The sequence below is a fragment of the Gopherus evgoodei genome, chromosome 3 (assembly GCF_007399415.2).
Source record: "Gopherus evgoodei ecotype Sinaloan lineage chromosome 3, rGopEvg1_v1.p, whole genome shotgun sequence".
NCBI lineage: Eukaryota > Metazoa > Chordata > Testudines > Testudinidae > Gopherus > Gopherus evgoodei.
In genome coordinates, this window is record NC_044324.1 from 178,620,324 (window position 1) to 178,642,237 (window position 21,914).

Genomic DNA, 21,914 nt, shown 5'->3' on the forward strand with positions numbered 1-21,914 from the left:
GGGCAGAACAGTCAATCTCAACACCATAGAGCAGACGGAAGCGGCAGCTAACTACAGAGAGAGGTCGAAGAAACTGGTTTCTGCCCTATGCACCAATGTTGGTGCAAGAAAGACATAGGTGCTGGAACTACAGGTGCTGGGGGTGCTTCCGTTATAGTGGTTTCCATAATATACAGGGTTTACAGTTTAGTTCAATGGACCTCAGCACCCCCATTATACAAATTGTTCTAGCACCACTGAAGAAAGGAATAATGATAAAATAAAAATCAAATAATCATTAAGAAAGTGAATCATTCAATTACTTCCTTTTTCTGTGTAACTGAACACTCTTAATATACCAGCTTGAGCCAAACTCAGAAGAAAATCAAAATGTGTCTAAGTAAACCTAGTGGGAGTTTTAGGAGCATATCTTCTTTTGGCACATGGATTACACCAGTTTGGAATCTATCTACATTTAGTTAGACTCCCTTACACTTGCTTCCTGCAGCCCTTCTCCCTTTTGAGCCCTCTCCCCTGAAGGCTCTGCAGGCACAGAATGCCCTTTGTTCAAAAAGTGCAGTGGTGAGAGAATATTTTGCATTTTACATTTACCTACTGGTAATTATGTCACATTTCTCTGCTGTTATTTGGTTAAGATCTTCCAGTGCAAGCACTGGATTGCAACGTTTTGGTTAGTATTAAAACTCTCTGGCCCACTCCCATCGTTCTTATTTAGGGAAAGGTTCGGATCTCATTTACACTACACTAACACCAAGGAAGGTACTCTAAATTTACAGGCTATAAATGAGATTTAACACCGGGCCCTTCAGCTTTACTGGCCCTAAAATCAATGAATGGGAATGAATTTACTCTTTTAGTTCAAGAAATTCTTTCTAAACATTAATTTTTTTATTTTTGTTTTGCACCCTCTTTGATTTCTAGTTTATTCATTTACTTTTCCTTGTGAAATTTTTCATTTTTTATATTCCAATCTGCACATATAGACAAACTGTTTCCAGGTGATTTATTGTACAAATAATTTCATGTAAAACTAAATGACCACCTATTTATAGCACAGATAACATACCTTGGATGACTGTATTAATCTAGAGTACACACGTACTACAAGTGATGCAGAAAATATTTATATCCATCTGCATGCTTAACTCGTATTTCTGAAATGAATATTCTTCCAGTGGTAAGTCCAACTGCTATATAACTAACAAAAAACCTCATGTATTGAAATGGTTAGGCACAAACATGTGAGTTAAGAGCATTATAATAGTCTTAACTAAGCTCTCTTGAGCTTTGTGGGGTTGAGCCTTACCTTGAATATAATTTTAGTATAGATTTATTGCATTTATTATTTCTAAAGTAATCAAAGGTAACACTTATTCCTAGTCTGAGTAAATTTAACATTTCCTAGATCTGATGGCTTTTAGCCACATTTATGACAGGATTTCTACTGTTGCACTGGGAGTTTTTGTCATTTGTTTTGTTGCTAATTTTCTTGTTTATGAATGGGAAAGCCTCACCCATGAGGCTAACTAGTTGTAGGTAAGAAGTAATTACCCTCATTAATTCCACATATTACCTTCCAAGCGATCAAAATATTGCAATATTCTAGAGTAATGCAACCATGGTCCTCCACTTCTCATGTTCACTGATGTAAATACGGAATAACTCTGAAGTCAGTGGGATTGCATGGATGTAAAATTGAGGTATACTTTTTATAAGTAGGGCTTCCCAAAGCATCTGCGGTCCCTGCAATTCAATTCCTAAGGTTCCTTCATGGATTCCATGAGGTTCACAACTACATGGCAGTGCACGTAGAGTGACGTTAAGCACCATTTTGCTGGGTTTTTCTAGATTAGGAAGCTTTAGCACATTGGGACCCTTTCCGATAGCTCAGCGTCTTTGTGAGTGAGATAGCAAGAAGTTACCCAAGAATTGTAGTTTTGTTGATTGTATGGGACCCACATGAGCTTGCTCACTAGCCCTGTTTATAAGGCAAGCAACGAATTCAGAGCCTGCGTGTGACCTACACAGCAAAAATCCTCAACATGACCACATCTTCTGCATCTTTCTTTACATGCTTAGCTCCTTTTCGTGAGCCAATACTGGTCCTCTGGGATTCATTGTCCATTATACCTGCCCAAGATCAGCTTTATGGTTGAGACTAAGGGTTTATCTATACTGGATAGTTTTGCTGCTTTAGCAAGACCAGAAGAGTTAAAGCAGCTAAACCTGCCTCCTGTGGATATACAGCTTATTGTGGTTCAGGAAGAATAAGCTACACTGGTATAAGGCACCTTGTCCTTTATACTAGTATAACTGTATCAACACTAGATGGCTTTTGCATATAGTGTTATATCTGCAAAGATCCACCCCCTCAATCAACATAGTCATTGCTATAATTTTTGGAGTGCAGAGCAGCCCGAGGGACTTCAACTGTTCTTAAGCAATCTTAGGGTACGTCTTCACTACCCGCCGTATCGGCGGGTAGCAATCGATTGCTCGGGGATCGATATATCGCGTCTCATCTAGGCGCGATATATTGATCCCCGAACACGCTTATATCAATTCCGTAACTCCACCAACCCGAACGGAGTTGCGGAATCGACATTGGGAGCTGTGAGCATCGATCCCGCGCTGTGAGGACGATGAATAATTCGATCTTAGATACTTTGACTTCAGCTGAAGTTGCGTGTCTAAGATGGATTTTCCCCTGTAGTGTAGACCAGCCCTGAGAAGACGTTCTGTGCTGATTCTGGTGACCAGACCTCCCAATATTAGGGGATTTGTTTTACACAGGCAACTATTACCGCCCCCCCCAAGTGTCCTGATTTTTCCCACTCGCTAGCTGGTCACCCCAGAGCTGATGCCACGAGCACAGCTGTCAGCGCGCTGACTAGAAGAGGGGAGGATCAGAGAGAAAAGTCCCCTCTAGGGAGGCCCCAAGTTTTGAGCCATGGCGCTGTCCGGATTCACTGAGTGACTGACGTTGCCCTCGGCCTGTTTCCAGCCTCAGAGGTGGGGCGGCGCCCCGTCATGCCCAGCAGCTTGGCTCCTCCAGGGCTGTGGGCACCCGGTGGCTGGCGGGGAGGGGTGCCGCTGACCGGCCGGGCGTTAGGACCCGGCGGGCTCCTGCAGCGGTTTCCCGGGGAGTCGGCTGCCGGTGGACGTGGTGCCGCGCGGGTGACTCGGCTCCATTAGTAGCGGCGTGGCGGGGAGCCCCCGGCCGGGGCAGGGGCAGGAGCGCCGCGCGCCCAGCGGGAAGGATGCGGGCGGAGGGGGCTCCGCGCGGGGAGGGCCTGGAGCGGTTCAGCAGCCCGGGCAAGGGCCGGGGGCTGCGGGCCCTGCAGCGCTTCGCCCCGGGGGAGCTGCTCTTCAGCTGCCCGGCCTACACCTGCGTGCTGACCGTCAGCGAGCGGGGCAACCACTGCGAGGGCTGCTTCGCCAGGTACCGACCGGCCAGCGGCTCCCCGCCGGTCCTAGCGCCGCGGGACTGCCCGGCTGGCGCACGTGGGTCAGCGCCCCAGCACGGGACCGGGGTGTCCCCAGCGCACACGGGTTGGTGGGGAGTGGGGCTAGCCCTAGGATATGCTGGCTTTGGGGAGGGAGGTTAGAAGTGAAGATCTCCAGACGTGGTTTCCTGGTGGTAAGAGATGGTGGGTGGAGTCCAGCTGTGGGGGTGTTAGCCTACACTAGTGGTTTTCAACCTTTTTTTTTTCTTTTTCATTTGTGGCTCCCTAAAAATTTCAGATGGAGGTGCTGACTCCTAGTCTGTGGACATCTTCCCTCCCCTCAGGGGTCAGCAGACCCCAAGTTGAAAACCACTGTTCTATGGTAGTGACAGTCTTTCACAGACTCCTTTGATAGACTTTGAACCCCCAGGTGTCTGTGGACACAGGCTGACAGCTGCTGCCTTAGATTAGGCCTCTAGGGGTGACTTGGCTTCAATCCTGTGCTTTGCCATAGTCTTCCTGTGTTATCATGAACAAATCACTTATTCTTTCTAGTTGCTTCCCTTTCCCATCTGTAGAATGGGAATAGTATTTTCCTGTTTCACACGGATGAATTAGCATTGTCCTGGAGGCGCCAGGAATTAAAGATTAATCTTTAATTAAAGATAATGTCATGTGATGAAACTTCCAGGAATTTATCCAACCAAATTTGGCAACCATATTTGGCATAAATATGTTAAAGACTCCTATGTTAGGGTAAGGAGGGGGCTCTATATCACCCAGGGGCATGGATGAATACTGCTGCATCCATGATTAGCACTGCCAAGGGCTTTTACATTGCTGGGACACCTTCCCCAGCCTTTCATTCTCTCAGATGTTCTCTCCCTCAAGTCTATACTCCTCTGAAGATCCATTGACATCGAAGTTTGTCATTATTACACTGTAACTTGATCTTCATGTCCTGATTTTATTCCCTCCTTTTTATTAATTAATAGTGGAAATGAGCACCACAGACATATAAATACATTCATAAAATAATCCTAAATATGAGCTACAACTTCCTGTGGATTCAAGGATCCTCCTTTTAAAAAGCTTTCATATAGTACTATAGTACTGTACTGTATGGAAAAAAAAATTCTCTCAAACCTAACCCCCCCCATTTACATTCATTCTTATGGGGAAATTGGATTCGCTTAACATTGGTTCACTTAAAGTCGCATTTTTCAGGGACATAACTACAACGTTAAGTGAGGAGTTACTCGAGAATATATCCAGCCAAATGTTGCTCAAACAAACGTTCACAAACTTCACCCATTCTGCAAGATGTAGTTAAACATGTTCCTTTCACGGGTCTTCTCTGTTCTCTGGCCGATGCCTTTCAATCTCCATGCTTCCTAAACCGTATTTGAAAGGACACTGTTAAGTTGAAACTGTCAGTTTCAGCAAAAATTAACTACAATACTTTTGGTGAAGTTGACCCAGACCTAAGTCCCTAGCACATTTTTTAAAAAATATAGGCAGGAATTCCTGTTTGTTTTAAAATGTTTCTCTCCTTTATTGCTGTGGGAAAGGCCAATGCCCCAAAATAGGTGGAAACTGATTATATGTGGGGGAAACAGAAAAACTGATATGCAGAGTGCTATCAGATACACAAAGCTAATGAACTGAAATCTATAGAGGAAATTCTAATTACTTTTAGATATAGTACTCTTTAGGGCTACTCAATAGTGGGCATACAGTTTTCAGATGGAATTTTTTTTATTGATGGTGGTGACCTTTAAACCTCAACAACTTTTAATTTAAGAGTGGGGGAGCGTGGAGGGAATACAGTGCACTTTGCAGCAGAATGAGGACTTCCCTATGGTATTTGCTGTGTCATGGCTGTATACAAATGAAAAGGGTCTTTGGAGGGTTGAGGGAAACTTTCATAATACATCGATCACAGAGCAGATGCTGTACCCAGAATTAAGTCACTTGATAACAAGATACTGAATAAAACGTTTAAAATGTTGTGTGTTTAGATTTCAGAGAGCTTGTTGATTAATAAGAACATTTTCAATGACACAAAAACTGTTAGACAGACAAGCAATAGAACTAAAACATTAGGATGCAAAAGATACATATCCATGATTAAATCAATCAAGCAACCAATACTTAGAGAAGGAGGAAAAGCAATATATCACTGTGTGGAATGTAATTACAAAGGCTAATGTAAAGTCTAGCAGCACAGAATTAGGATAGTAAAGTCATGGCTTGATTAGGATAGTAAAGTCTTTTACGTAATAACATCTGTTAGGGAAACTTGTATTTGAAACGCTAAATAAATAAAACAAAAATAAATAGACTAGGTTCAAGCTGTAACCAGAATATTCTCGACAGAAGGTCATTTGATTAGCAAAATACAGTGTATTGTGCAAAACTGTTTAAAACTAAGTGCATTCCTGTCACCCAGGGCATATTCACTAAGTCATGATTGTGTGTCAAAGCTATGGAGTGTAGCCTTCCTATTAAATTCAGTGTTAGAAGATAGATATAACTTCTGTTTTATGTTTTTTAAGGAAAGAAGGATTGTCCAAGTGTGGAAGATGTAAACAGGCATTTTACTGCAATGTGGAATGTCAGGTATGTGTTACAACAACTTGTGAGGAGGGCAAGGGGTTCACTAAAGCAGTAAGCTGCACTTATCATTAGTTTCGTACAGCACTGACAGGCTGTAATCACATCTGCTAAGAACAGCAAGCTGGTCAGTTTCAAAATCTCACAGATGCTGAGAGTGGAGTTGTGCCTTGGACAATTACAGGATTTAGACATGTTCATATTAAGTCATTCAAGATCAGCTATGCTGGACATGGTGTTACTGAGACATTTGATTAGAACAGCCTGCCAGTCCACTAATTACTTCAGTAACTTCAGCATACTTTAAATATACTTAGATTTAACGTTAGTCCCCATAGCTGGTGAAGAAGTCCCTGTGTAGCTGAAATATCAAAAATAAATATCTCTGAGTTAGCTTTTTCAAAATGTGTTGCAAGTGTTGCTGTAGTTGATAACAGTGCATATTAGTTTAGAAACCTACTGTGCTTCTTCTCTTAGTCTTCAAAAAAGAACGAGATAGGTTCCTGGAGGATAGGTCCATCAATCGTTATTAGCCAGGATGGGCAGGGATGGTGTCGCTAGCCTCTTTTTGTAAGAGGCTGAGAATGGGCAACAGGATGGATCACTTGATGATTACGTGTTCTGTTCATTCCCTCTGGGGCACCTGGTTTTCGCCACTGTCGGAAGACAGGATACTGGGCTAGATGGACCTTTGGTCTGATCCAGTATGGCCACTCTTATGTTCTTATATTCTCACACTTCTAATAAGGGACAGAGATAACCAGAGTGGCCATTCTCTGATATTCATGTTATGGAGCTTTTAATATGCTTTAAAGTAGAATAGAATGAAGGATTGGTTCATTGAAAAAACTCCCCAGTTCAATTATAATTCTATTTTTTCTTTGTTTTGGAGGGAGAGCTTGTTCTTATCTAATTCACTGAATCTAGCCAATCCCAGTATCCTGCCTTTGCATGTGTCAGCTTGACCTTAAGTAACCATGCTCCTTATGTTTCCCTTAGTAGTCATCGTCCCTCCACCCCCAGAGGGCCAGTTTCTGATACCTTACATCAGTAGGACTGTTTGTGGAATAAGGCACTACCCAGTGTGAGTAAGGATATCAGAATCTGGTCCAGAGTTAGGTACTAGTCAATGTGAGTAATGGGCAGCAGGATCTGGTCTCCTTTGATTTTCTTTGATCTGCAAAGGACAGTGGACAAGGGTATATTTGCCTACTAGTTTTGTATTTTTTTTCTCCTTTCACTTTCTTCATTTCTATTATTTATATAGGATGGAAAGATCTCTGAGAGGTGGTAATATGGCCAAACTTGTTCATGAGCACATCTCGGGGAGATAACCTTTTAGTTTAGGAATGGACTATCCCTCTTCAGATCAGCGCTCCCCCCGCCCCCCAAATTTTAGTATGTGGGAGTAAAAATCTTCAAATGGTCTCCTAATTTTGAGTCATAAGCTGGTTTGGAAAGCTTTTAGCAAAGGCAGCTTAAAAATGTAAATATTGATACTAGCTTACATTTGAGGTTGGAGATTGTCAGGACAGTAGTTGCATAGAGCAGAAAGTGAAAGCTTTGTGAAACACGCATCTTTAAGGACTCAGGTGAAAGTCCTGCAAAAGCTTTGCAGGAAGCCTAGCTAAATCCTTTGACAACCCATAATCTTATCATGAGAAGCACTTGCAGTTAGTTATAAGAAGTGAATGCTGGGAGACATTGTTTCAAACCAGCCCTGTACAATTCATGTGAGAGAATCCAATGATATTTGCAATAAAATTGCTTTGTGCTCTATAACATCTTCCATCTGAGAATCTGTTTCTTCACAAACCAGGAAATAAGCTCCTGTGAAGTAGATAATGACTCTTGTTGCCATTTTACAGATGGATTAATTAAGGTAGAGAGAAGTTAACCAACTTGGCCCAGATCAAACGGCAAGTGCACATCGGAAGCAGTAGTAGGACCTAGATCTCCTGATGTTGAGTCATTTGGGTTATTCACAAGTCCATCCTCTGCCTTCCAGTATTCTGGAATCTACACTCCAGACTTGAGGAGACTTATAGAACAGGAGCTGGTTCCTCTCTTCCCTTATGTGTTGGCCCTCCAAGAACAGGTATTTAAAGTATTGTAGATCACTCATCATTTTTTACAGTGTGAGGTAGTGCTTGTATTTTGCTATCTCTAATGTTTTCAAAGGACCAGAACACCCTTTATTATGATGAAATGTCCTTCCAAGAGGAAAAGTCTTCTCACCATCCACCCAGGAAGTCAGAACATCCTGAAAGCTTCAGGAGACAACATTTAGCAGAAGAGCTGATTGTGTGTTAAGCTAATGATAATTAAAACCCTTCCTACATATGTATACATAATGCTATGTATATAAAATCATTCAGTAGTGTTTCAGTGTCTTGAGTGTAGTGTGATGTGCCCCAGCATTGGCTCTTTCTTCATCACTACATGTGAAATGCTTAGGGCTTCTTGCTCTCTTGTTGGCATAAATCTATCTTCAGTGTTTTGGATCCTTCTGAATCACTCAGATGAAATTTAGGAACGTTGCTGGGATTCAATTCTTCTGACATTCTTTCAACGTTATCTTCAAGCACAACATTCTTTAGAAACTGGTCCCCACTGACTGTATATGCTGCACAGACAATCTACATCACATCTTCATCCTTGTCTTGTTCAAAGGCACTTTTCACCAATTCAGCAATTCTCTGTCAAAGCTAAGAAGGACATCTGTGCCTTGATATTTAACTTGTAACAGTGGGATGTACAGTAAATGTTTCTCTTTCAGCTTCCATGGATGAGGGACTTCATGCTTTGGTTTTCTTCATACCAAACTGATGAAAGTCTGGAGCTGCACTTAAGAGCTTTCTTATAGCATTGTTCATTTGATATTTTTAGTGCTTTATGAATCCACAACTATTTGCCCAACTGAACTAAAAATTGCCCTTGCCAACAAGAACCTGGTATAGATACAATGCTATAAAAATAATCTGAAAATCACTCAGTCTGACAGCTGTTTGTCACATTCGGTCTACTGTATGGTACATGAAATCAATTTCACTTCAATTCACACTCCTCTTTTCTAAAACAGTTTAAAACATAAGAACAGACATACTGGGTCAGACCAATGGTCCATCTAGCCTAGTTCCTGTCTTCTGACAGTAGCCAATGCCAGCTGCTTCAGAGGGAATGAACAGAATAGGGCAAATCACAGGGAATGATCCATCCCCTGTTGTCCAGTCCCAGCATCTGACAATCAGAGGCCTAAGGACACCCAGAGTGTGGGGTTGCACCCCTGACCAACTTAGCTGGTGGACCTATCCTCCATGAATTTATCTAGTTCTTTTTTGAATGCAGTTATACGTTTGGCCCTCATAACAAGTTCCCCAGGTTGACTATGTGTTATATGAGGAAGTAAAGTACTTCCTTATGTTTGATTTAAACCTCCTTATGAATTTTATTGAGTGATTCCTGTTTCTTCCTGTATGTAAAGGGGTAAATAACACTTTTTTTCTCAACACCATTCATAATTTTATAAACCTCTACCATACCTCCCCTCTAGACCAAGCATCTCTTTTTCCAAGATGGACAGTCCCAGTCTTTTAATCTCTCCTCATATGAATGTTCCATAACTCCAATTGTTCTGTTATCCTTCTTTGGACTTTGTCCTGTTCTAATATATCTGTTTTTTGAGATAGGATGACCAGAACTGCATGCAGTGTTCAAGGTGTGGGTGTACCATGGATTTATATAAAGGCATTTTGATATTTACAGTACAGACCCGTTTACGCGTGGCCCGTTTACACATGAATCTCCTTAAAGCATGGTAATGCCATCCCTCCCAGTGCTACCTATTTAACACACGAGGCTCATTAACACACGGTACAGGAACTTGCTATGAAGCGCTATGGATTTGCTCACTAACATTGACAGGAAGTGCGGAGTGCAAGTGTGTTATACGTCTTTACCAATATCAGTAAAGACGTATCGCGCACGCTTAGTCATTGTCACGCTAGATTGATATATTATATATATATATATATATATATATAGTAGTACTGTAGTTATATAGTAATACAGTATATATACTACATTAGAAAATTTTAACCGTATGCCTAATATAATGGCAGAGGGCAAGCATCAGCGTTCCTACCCTGTAGTTGAAAAGCTAGCTGCAACAGATTGAGTAAACAGCGGAGAAACCCATGCCAAAGTTTCAAAAGATATTGGGATTGCCGAATCTACTCTCTGAGGATGGCTAAAAAACTAATCTAAACTGAATGGCTTTGTACAAAATATCGATTCTGCTGCGGGGCTTAAGTGAAAACGTGCGCTGTTCAGCAAAACCCACAACAGACAAAGCCATGTGCACGTGGTTCGCTCAGGAAAGGCTGAAAGGAATGCCGCTAAGTGGGCCAATTCTTCAAGCCCAAGCAACAAAATTTGAAAATTTAATGGGGGATGAATCATTCCAAGCCAGCAAGGGGTTTATAAGTCGTTTTAAAAAGCATCATAGCATAGCACAGGTATTGATTTCTGGAGAAAGCTGATGAATCCACCGCGAACGCATTTCCCACTAAGTTAAAATGTATTTTACAAAATGAAGACTGTGATGAAGAACAACTTTATAATTGTGATGAAACCGCTTTATTTGCAAAACTGCTACCTGATAAGACTTTAGCTTTTAATTATGAGACACAGAACACAGCTGGATTTTAAAAGATAAAAGATCGTGTGACTCTTCTTTTTTGTAGTAATAAGATGGGCAGCCATAAGCTTACCCCTCTTCTCATTGGCTGCTTTCATAACCCTCACTGCTTTAATCACCTCAGTAGAGCCAAATTGCCAGTAATATACGCTAACAGCAAAAATGCTTGGATGTCGAGACACATTTTTGATGACTGGTTCCACAACAGCTTTGTTCCAGCTGTTTATAAGCATCTGCAGTTGAAGAAACTTGAAGCCAAAGCACTTTTGCTATTTGACAATTGTCCAGCCCATCCTCCAGCTGAATCACTGGTATCGAGTGACGGAAAAATTCAAGTGCTATACCTACCATTCAACACAACATCAAAAATTCAACTTTTAGACCAGGGCATTATTCAGAATTTTAAAACAATTATTGACAGGAGCTGATTTCAGCGATTGTGTCATGCATGTCTTCAGGCATTTCCAAACTCCTGAAACAGTTAAACATGAAGGAAATTACTTATTTAGTTAAAAAAGCTTGGGATGGAGTAAAACAAAAGTCCACTGAAAACTGCTGGATGAAGGCTCTCGGTGATGCCTTTTCTGTCAAAGACGGCTGAGACTTGGAAAACTCCAGCAGTGGCACTGACTCAGAGCTAGACTTTGAAGGATTTTTGGAAGAAGACATCCTACAAACATGCACACAGACAAGAGGATAAAGGTAAACTTCTCTTCCAGATGATAAAAGATTTTAGTTTGGATAAGTTGCTGGAAATCATTACCAAGTGGCTGGAGATGGATGAAGATTGCCTGACTTCAGAATTTATGTCCGAGGAAGAAATATTAATGAGCTGCGAGGCTGCGTCAATCTGTGAAAGTGATGGTGAGAATTCTAATAACACAGGCCTAAATGATGACGACGAGGAGGATGTCGCTGAAAAGGTCAAAATTTCACTCACAGAAGCCCTTAGTGCTGAAGAAACTGTTGTAAGTTTTATGGAGGAGCAGAATGTGGAAAATATCAAAATCATTCATCTGTGGCGAATGACATACTTCATAAAGAAAAAACGTGAGCATGAAAGAGCAGAAAATAACAGCATTTTTTTCTAAGTGAATCATAGATACTTTTTTCAGCATGGTCATCTTAACCCGCGGTCTGTTAACATGCAGTCGTGATGACCTGACTCCCGACATCCGTGCGTAAACGGGTCTGCACTATACTGTCTTATTATCTATCCCTTTCCTAATGGTTCCTAACATTCTGTTCACTTTTTGACTGCTGTTGGACACCGAGTGGATGTTTTCAGAAAACTATCAGAAATGACTCCAAAGTCTTTCTTGAGTGGTAACAGCTAATTTTGTATTTAGAAGTGAGATTATGCTTTCCAGTGTGCATTACGCTGCACTTATTGCATTGAATTTCATCTTTTTCCCCCTGATTTTTGCCCTACTTTTGTGTAATTAAAATATATTAAAAAAAAAACTTGTTTTATTAGGAAAATACAATACGTTGCATGAGATATATGAATTACGATAATACGTTAGTCTGTATGTAAGTTTAAAATAGCAAATAAAAGGTTTTGGATAAGTTTTTTTTTCAGAATAATGGATTGAGTAACCATAGAAATTGTTTTGTAATTAACACTTTGTGTTTAATAGGCTATATTCCGTGTTCAGATACAACTTTGCGTCCCATGTAAGTTCCGAGGGTTGTCCACTGTGTGCAGTTATGTAGCATCTTCTACTGGAGGGTCTTAAAGTGCTTTACAAACTTCAGTGAATTAAGCCTCACAACGTGCCTTTCAGGAGGATATTTTACCTTTTTTTTTGCAAGTGGTGGCTATGGAGGCATGAAGAGATGTACAGACCTGCCCAGGTCATTCCAGAAGCTTGAGGTAGGTCTGGAAAAAAGTGGCAAATCTGGAAAAATGAGCACAGCTCTTGTCTCCTGGCCACAAGTCTTTCACATAAGAACCCAAATACTGTGTTGCAGCGTGAAGATCCTTTTGCACCTCACTGTCCACATGAGGCAGCTTTAAAGCTGGCACAAGTAGTGGAAGGAGAATTAGCCATTGGGTGGGGATGGGGGGAATCTGCCAGTGGCATAGAGTTGACATAGCAGCTTCCTCATGTTCACATTCTGAGGATGACATGGGAGATGAGGCTGGGGCTAACTTAATGTTTGCTGATCTCCAGTTACTATTTTGGCCTGTTGGCAGCCTGCATAACTTAGAGTAGCCTTCAGGTTGCTCCTCTTGAACTGAGCAATTACATAATCACAAAGTCGACCTAGGACAAAGGTATCACAGAGGTGAGCTTTATACCATCTTTGCAACCCCAGTCCCTTTTGAGATGGGCTGTGTGCTCCTTGGCTGCAGCTGAGGATTTAGCCCTGCATCCCCCTTTCTTCTCCTGCCTGCTATCTGACCTTTTTTTTCTGAGAAGGTTTGAGAGTGTCAGTTGATTCATATCACTCTGCTTTTCACTACCAGCATCACACAGTATCAACCTGCTATGACTCTAATGGAATTCAGGCACCACATGCAGTTGTTCAGGTCTTGACTTTTTAAAGTGTTTTTAGTCAAACAGCATCAGACCTATGCTCATTTTTGTTCTCTCCCCCTCAGAAATTAAACAGCTGTGAAGAGAAATGTTTTAAGGGGGTTACATCATTACAAATGCAAAACTGGTGAACTATAAACCAGTTACTAGTGCTCCTCTTCCAGCTATTAAACACACCTATTGTTTATCCCTTACAGAGAGCTGAAGTCAGCTAATCTTCGCACAGCTTGTTCTGTATGTGCCTCTTCCTTCAGCATTTGAAATGTGCTCTGCAAATGGAAGGCTTGAAGATTTTATTTGTTGTATTACTTTATTTGGAATCTGTACTTCTGCAGCAAAGGAAACCATATATTTGGAGCCTGCTCATTTCTCGCTGAAGTCAGTGGCAAAACACCAGTTGACTTCAGGAGGGAAAAGCTTTAGCCCTTGAAGTACAATTTTGGGCAATGCAGCCACACAGCCTCAGAAAATGGGGACCAAAGATGATTTTAAACAATTTTTATCTCTTCCCTTTCCTGATCCCAGCCCATCCAGGTCCTTCTACTGCAATTTAGGGTAACCTCCTGGCTCCTCTAAACTACACCCAGCTGCCCAGAGCTCCAAGGGGCTATTTTGACAGCCAGGTGTCACCAGAGCACAGTGACCTATCTACTCCCTGTTTTCTGTCCATGCCTCCCCTCCAGGGGCCACTCACTACACCAGCCTTGTGCCACCTAGACGTTCCTATTAGTAAGGGGAATCCTGAGGAGGTTGATTAACCCAGTTTGCCAACTGCTTTATGCCACTGGATTGTAGAAAAGGATAGGGCCTTTGTTTCTCATGCAACTAAATCCCTGCTTGCTGGTTTCCGTAAGAATATTGTCTTGCAAAAAAAAAGTCTGCCCATTTTCATACAGGTGGATTTATGTCCAGTATAACTTGGAATGTTTCTGTTACGTTAAAATTCATTTAAGTGAACAGGCCTGTGGGCTGGGAAAGGAGAGTGAGAGGAGACTTACAATCCTTGAGTTATCAAAATTACCATGGATATAGTGAGAACTGATCAGGAGCTCCTATCTTATCCTTCCCTTTAATATGAGAACAAGGGGACACTTGATGGAAGTTTAAGGGCAGTAGATTTAAAATAAATAAAGGGGAATGCTACCGTAATTTATATACATTGTAAAGTCCATGTGTGGTCTTCACTGTCTCCGGAGATCATTTTGAAAATACTTTTTTAAAGGATTAGGAGATTTGTGCACATTTAGTTGGGCTGTTCCTGGAGTCCTTACTTGAGAAATATTCACATTGGTTTTAATGAGAGTTTTAACTGAGTAAGAAGGTCAGGATTTGGCCCATTGTTGATAAAACACAAATGTTCCCCTCTGCTTCCAAGAGGCGAGGGTAGCAAAAAAAGCACTGGAATTGGGGGAGGTGTAGGGAGAAGGGTTCCACTGTAGCATCTCTGTGGTCATGGAGGTGTGAGGCATCCAGGAGATAACCTGGGCCTCTGAACAGTTCTACTGAGATCTGCAGGTTTTTAGATTAAGCACCACTCTGATGAAATACTCAAACAAGCTGTCTCTACTCCTGAGATTTCCTGTCTCCCACATTTGAATAACCAGCGTTGTGTCCATATTTATCCAAGTTATTAAGTCAAAGTATTTTGTGTGGCAGCTGTACAAGCTAAGGCTACGCTCATGGTAATTAGATCTCATTCCTTGCATAGAGAAGCTACCTTACTCGTCAACTGTTACAAGTGTTAGTATATGAAAGTGTTTGCTTCTCAGTCTCTTGTCCCTGTCAGCTCAGGACTCATTTAATTTAAGTTGTGACTAGCTCCACCTGTATCTTTTATCTTATTTCTGCTAATATTGCCCCATTGTCGCCTTTGTCCTACCAGTCTCACTATCTCCTTCATTTCTCAGTCCCACTCTCATGTTCATGTCTCCTTCCATGTTGATTCCTGAGCCTGGAATGATCTTCGCTCCCAGTGGGCCACTCCCTCATCCTTTCCTCATTGAAATCTCTCCTAAAAAGTCTCGTTTCTTCTGGGAGTCCTTCAAATGCCTACCCATGTCAATCTCCTATCCTCTCCAGCCTAACATTTTGTGAATGGGGACGAGAGGGAAAGAAGACACAAGGGCTTGAACCTGAATCACTTATCACTGGGTGTAGCACTTCAGGGCCATATTGCAATACCTTTACTCACACTCAACAGTACCATACACCACAAGTAGTCCCACTGAAATCAGTGGGATTCTTTGTGGGGGCAAGAGCACTGCCCAACACAAGTATCAGTGGTAGAATCAGGCTCTAAGCATTTGCATGATTGGGCTCTATTAACCCTTCCACGGGCTTTCCCAGGACCTTTTTGTCTTATCTGTGTATCTGTCTTCTAGACTCTCTAAGCTCCACTGGACAGAGACTGTTTTTATTTGTGTCATCTATACCAACAAAGCACATCTCTGCCATTTAACAAATGATAGTAATTGTACATGGACTGAATAATGAAGATCATGTTTGGCACCCCTTTGGGCTTGTATTGAGTACTGGTTGTTTTGTAGTATGCTGCACTAGTCTAGTCTTCATGCAAATAATCTAGTAGTCCTAGCTGATGCAATCATTTTGAAGAACTTGGTGGAGGAGGTTACTTTTCCACTCTCTTTGATGTGGAAAACACAAGGCTTAGCAAACTTCCTTTCCAAAAGTGTTGTCACTCTGCCTTAAATGAGGGGAAAAATACAGGAGATGTAATGAAAATAGGAAAAAATATCATTAATACAGCACTGAGGATTCAGCTAGAACAATGATACCTGCTATAATTCAAACCACTCAGAGAAAACGTGGAAAAGAATGTTAAATGCAATCCTGCTGTGATTGCAGAGAAGTGCTCTCTGACTGTTTTTATACCAGGTATTACTCAGTCATCACTATTCTCTATTCCTGCAATGTTTCAGGCTTTTATCTTGCTTTGCACAACCCAGCCGTATCTTGTCACTTTAACCTCCCTACTAGTTCACATAACTCAGTATGATTCCGCCTGAGGAAAGATTTTAATTAACAATGCTTAGAGAATAAGGGAAACTAATGCATTTTGAAAACATTATTTTGAGACAGCCATGTAATTTTGTATCTTGGCGTTGTTTTTCAAGTATTCTTATTAATTAAACCGTGTATGTGAACATAAGTCTGTATTTTAAAAAAAATGTAGGGTCTGATCTTACACTTCTTGCACACCCAAAACTCCTCAAATTGAAGTCAGTGGGAGTTTTGGATGTGCAAAGAATGAAGGATTGGGTCCTCATGGTGTAATTCTTGAACACACAGGCTAAAGACTAAGGGCCCACAGAAATTTGCCAACCATCTCTCACAGTGCATAGGAATTCAGTATTTCCAAGGACAAATTTTGCAACGTGACTGCTGCATCAATGGGAGCATCCAAGATTTTTTTAAAAATTATATGACTAAAATGTAAAATACTTTAAAATTCTACATTGTTGTTGCCTCTTAGAATGGTCACACCTTGAGGTTGCTTCACATAGGCTGCATGTATAATCTCAATTTTGGATTTGAAAAAAATTGAGGGCAATAGGCCTAACTTGGCAAGGTGCTGAGCACCTTATGCACCCTGTTGAGCCTCCAGTGTGAGTTGAGGGCCTTTGTTCCCTCCCATGGCGAGTCCCTAAAATTTATCTCAGTGTATGGGGCAATTACAAATGGCCATTTCCAGTGGAAACTCCTAAGGCATCAAGATGAGACAGTGGGTCTGACTTTTATTTTGGTATATAAAGCCTTAAATAACCATGGGTCAGTCTACCTGAGGGACATTGAGTTGCTCCAAATCCTATCATGGCACTTGAAGGTGGTGACGATGGGCCCCATGCCGGCATTTTTCAAGAGTGATGTCCAGGGCTGACTCTCTGAAGGCCTGTGACTTTGGAGTATGTGTCAGAGTGAAACCTTAGGCCTAGGCTACACTAGCGGGGCGGTTCGAACTAAGATACACAACTTCAGCTACACTATTTGTGTAGCTGAAGTCGAAGTATCTTAGTTTGACTTACCTGGCCATCCTCACAGCAACGAGTCGACTGCCGTGGCTCCCCCATCGATGGTGCTTACTCCTCCTGCAGAGGTGGAGTACGGGCGTCGAGTCGCGGATCGATTTATTGCATCCAGATAAATTTGTGGGTAGTATAGACGTACTCTAAGTATCCTTCTGGGGGCAGCCAAAGACTTTCATGTTCTCACTTTAGCTCAGTCATAAATTTGTGGGACTTGTTATTGTATGCTCCCCTGTCTTCTCTCCTCTCCACCCTACACCTTCCTTGGGTCAGGTGTTTTATTTGAGGATAGGGATTGATTGCCTCTTAAGTATTAAGGGACAAATGCATAAATATAACCCACTGTGTGTGTTTTACCACTTCATATGTCCTGTGGGCATGAATGTTAGAAATGTGTGATATAAAATTGAACATTGATTTACGTTCTAAATATACAAATACACTCCAGTCCAATAGAGGCCTGAACCACAGCCTGTGTATCACTTAAATCTGTTAATATGGATCTCTTTGTGCAGGCCTTAATGGTCTGCATCCATTTCATCCATAGAGTGTTCAGGAAAGTCTCATACACCCGAGAACAGCTGTCCATAACTTTGCTTGATGGCAAAAAATAATTTAAATGAAATGTTTTACTGTATTTAAGGGAAGTATGTAATGTTAAATTTTAACTAAAGGGTGTCTGTCTTCTTTCAGCCACTAATCTTGTTATTACTGCATTGGAGAGCCCCAGGCTTATTCTATTACACTTTGCTAACAAAATAAATCTGAAGAATCTGTTCAATAGGTCTGATTCTGATCTTAACATACCCTGTCTTTATATTGATGCAAACTCATAGATTTCAGAGGACTTCTGATTTATACCAGGGTCATATCTGAATTGGGGCCAATGTATTTATTAAATGGAAATTGAACCCAGTCTAACCATTAAGCGAGAACCTATTCTCCCCTTCCATGCTTGTTCTGAACAATAAGGATTGATGATTTAGAAACAGTGTTTCATGTTTGTTCAGAGTTTATATTTTATTTCCATCAAATAAATGAAGGTAGTATGACCTTGACTCATCCTTGGCAAGCATGTTTAAAAAGAGAGACAGCTTTGTCTCTTAAAAGTTACTCAAGCTTGTTCCGATTTAGCAAGTGTCATTTTATTTTTCTAAAGGAAACACATTTCACTTGACCTCCAGGTTCTGGTGAGACTTGCTGCATCCTCTTTTTTTCATCTCTTTATGTACTGTGTTGCTTTTTTTTTTTTAACCTTCCAGAAAGCAGATTGGGCTATGCACAAGCTGGAATGTTCTGCCATGTGTGTTTTTGGGCAGAACTGGAATCCCTCAGAGACCGTGAGACTCACCGCAAGGATTCTTGCCAAACAGGTGAGCAGAATGCAAGACTTTGAGAGGTATGTATCTGTTTTCAAAGCGGGGGTAGAGGCGAGGAGCCGGAAGAGCAGGAAAATGAAAATTTGACCTACGGTAACTGTCCCAGTAGAGCATGCTTCGTGTTAGTTTCCTGTGTACAGATTGGCTGCAGCGCTGCGTGTGAGCAGCTGAAAAAACTGACGGCTGAAATGGCTAAGGCAGCATAACATCCAGTTGGATGTTATGAGAGGTGTTAAGCTGATATCTTAGTAGAACCAGTGCAGTGTAGGCTCAGGAAGTCAGTGGCATAGCATCAAGGCCAAAGTAGCGTAAGTGAGAGGGGGATCAGACTCAGTGTTTGCAGTTAAGTTGATGGATGCCACATGAGGTATCTGTTGGCAAACACCGGCTTTTTAATGGCAGCCGCGATTGTTAGACTTGCGTGAAACAGAACTTCCTTCAGATTTTACTGTATAGCATTGTATAGCTATAGCAGCGTTCGCTCTGTAAGCACACCATAAGTCCCAATTCTCTTCTCATTCAGACAGATGCAAATAGTTACATAGGAACAGCCACACTGGGTCAGACCAATGGTCCATCTAGCCCAGTCTCCTGTCTCTGACAGTGGCTAATGCCAGCTGTTTCAGAGGGAATGAGCAGAACAGGTAATTGAGTGATCCAAGTAGAGTGAATGGAGTGACCCTGATGTAAAACCAGTGTTGGAGGAAGGAAAATCAGTCCCTTGGTCTTTGGAAAGAGAAGGTTTATTTATAGGAAGATACTATGCTAGTGTGCTTGCTCTGATGTTGCATTATTAACTCCTCCTGTAATATTCCTTGGAATGCAAAATTTGTGATGGTGGGAAGGGCATAGCAGAAGTGTTTGCAGGGAAGAGATTGGGCCTGTAAGTTTCAAGGTTATTACATTATGTATTTTTGCAAAGCTCTAAATGCTCTCTGCAAAAACAAATCCTCTTTGAAGCACATTTGTACGATCGAGGTCTGCGTATATGACAAGGGCAACCTGGATACTGTATATAGAGAGGATTTTGATGGCCTGCTGGGAAGGTAGCCTGCATACTCTCTCTGTCCCTGTGTGTGTGGGTTTAGGTTTTTTAATTAAAGCACAGTCTAGTGGTGATCCACAAACAAAATTAAATGTTTAATGATTAAAAGTCATTGGAATAAATTTGTGCTTGAGGGATGGGGGGAACCTACATGTCATATAAAAGCTAAATATGCAAACCATAGTCCCTGAACCTCCGCAGCTGGGCCACCTGCAAAGCCGTATATAATGGCCAAGATTACAAAGAAGTGGCCTTAGGCCAACAATAGAGCTCGGCTTTTGAACTCTGTCAACAGTAAGTTTATTCACTTTCCTCAAAGCGAAGCCTGTGTCTTGCCTGCTTTGCTGCTGTTAGTAGCTTTCTGGGTTTCTAGAACAAAGTAAATGACATATTTTAAAATACTGTACTGGTTATGTGTGTATATTTGATTGGCATTAATTTATGCCTGCTTTATTTGGCGCAGCAATATATATATATTTTATGACTTGTAAGGTTAGTCAGTTTGACCAGATCACTGTTCACTGACCTTTTCTTAAGCCTGAATACAGTGAGGGTTTTATGTTTTTGTTTTGTGGGTAAAAACTCTCAATATAAGCGTTGATTGAGAAAATATGTGATAGTTTTAAATTTTTTTCATGTCATTGCAATCTTTTTCTGTTTCTAGAAAACCCACCCTGAAAGAACACAATCAGAAAAATTGCTTGCTGTAAAAGAGTTTGAATCACGTAAGTAGAGAAGACTTGCAGGTAACAGGAGCTCTTTTCCGTAGTGCATTTAGGAATTGCTTCATTACCCTTCATCAAAACCTTCTTCAAGTATCTCTGTTATAGGAGGAGGAAGTGAAAAAGAGAACCACATTTCCAAAATTTTTTGTAATGCTTTAATTTATTTTTCTGTTGGTAGCTTGGGTGAGTGGGGAAGTGAGAGTGAAAATTTAGACAGATTAATTATGTAGTGTTCATCCATCAGATGGCTTTCCTGGCACTCTGGTGACTTTTCTGAATTGTAATGTTGCAAAATTAAAATAGCTGGTATTGTTACCAGGAGGCATAAAATCAGAGACAGCACAGTTGTTTGATGGTGACAATGACTATGGGGCTAACTGCAGAATCCTCTGGATTGCAGTTCAGTGTCTGTCACTGCCAGTCAAATTTGACATGTTCTCTATGATTGTGTTGAAATTCCATGTCCTGAGTGCTCCAAAGTGATCTGAGGAAGGAGAGAAGGTAGTGGCTTGCTTTTATCTGGAAGGTTACGGTTTCCACCCCCGCAGCCTTGAGGCAATTAGAAATTGAGCAACCGTTAAGAGTAACCAGCCTGGAATAGTCTACATGGTGCAGCAGTGTTGCTCCCTTTCTTGATATTGATAGAAATAAGAAGAAGCTGATGTGCACAAGCGATGGTATTGTAGGCTTACATGCCTTTCATCCTGAAGAATTTCCAAACCCTTGACAAAATGCTAGACAAATGCTGTCATTGATGGAGTGAGAGGTGGCAGTTATTTAACCAAGCCCAGCAAGACTACAGGACAGCTTTAGTACAGAAGGTGAATGAGATTGCCTCAACTGGAACTGCCAGGGGGAATGGAATAGGTAAAATGTTGGCATTTATCCAAGCCAGAGCAGCCTACACGGAGAGGAATTTCCAGGACAAGTTGTCAAACAAGCTAGTGGTGTGAACATAGAGGTGGGTGTTCATGGAGGGTTTTCTGTGGATTCTGCTGAATTTTAGCCTGCGTTAATATAAATATCTTACTCATTTGGAAGCCCAAAAGGGTTGTAGTTTGGGTCAGTGGATGCTTATCGTAAAGCACTGAGATGCTCTGCCACCACAATTCTGCCCTTCCCCCCAACAGGCTCCCTTGCTATTTCTGGCTGTCTTGGTGAGAAGCCCCCTCTGCTGCCCATTACCCATCCCCCTTTGGCATCTTCAGCAGTTGCCCCATGCCCTCACTCTCTTCCTAGGGTTGGGTGAGTGAAGAAATGGCATAGGATTCTCACTGGAAGGCTTCATCTTTCTTTCTTACACCTGAGCTCCCCCTAGTTCTTGTCCCAAAATTGTCCCATTTCAGTGTCCCCACTATTCTGTATCTCCCCTCATTTGTCCCCACTTTTATGTGTCTCTCCCATTTGTGCCCCTCTTT

The 21,914-nt window shown here is 41.6% G+C and overlaps 1 protein-coding gene across 1 annotated transcript in view; it reads left to right on the forward strand.

Moving 5' to 3' along the window:
* The first annotated feature begins 3,260 nt into the window (after positions 1-3,260).
* Positions 3,261-21,914, forward strand: part of SMYD2 (SET and MYND domain containing 2) — a 41,388-nt gene continuing 22,734 nt past the window's right edge. Inside the window, exons 1-4 of the mRNA XM_030557523.1 lie at positions 3,261-3,442; positions 6,005-6,068; positions 18,610-18,720; positions 20,436-20,496. Of these exons, the coding sequence (XP_030413383.1) occupies positions 3,261-3,442; positions 6,005-6,068; positions 18,610-18,720; positions 20,436-20,496 (418 nt within the window). The remainder of the gene's footprint in view (positions 3,443-6,004; positions 6,069-18,609; positions 18,721-20,435; positions 20,497-21,914) is intronic.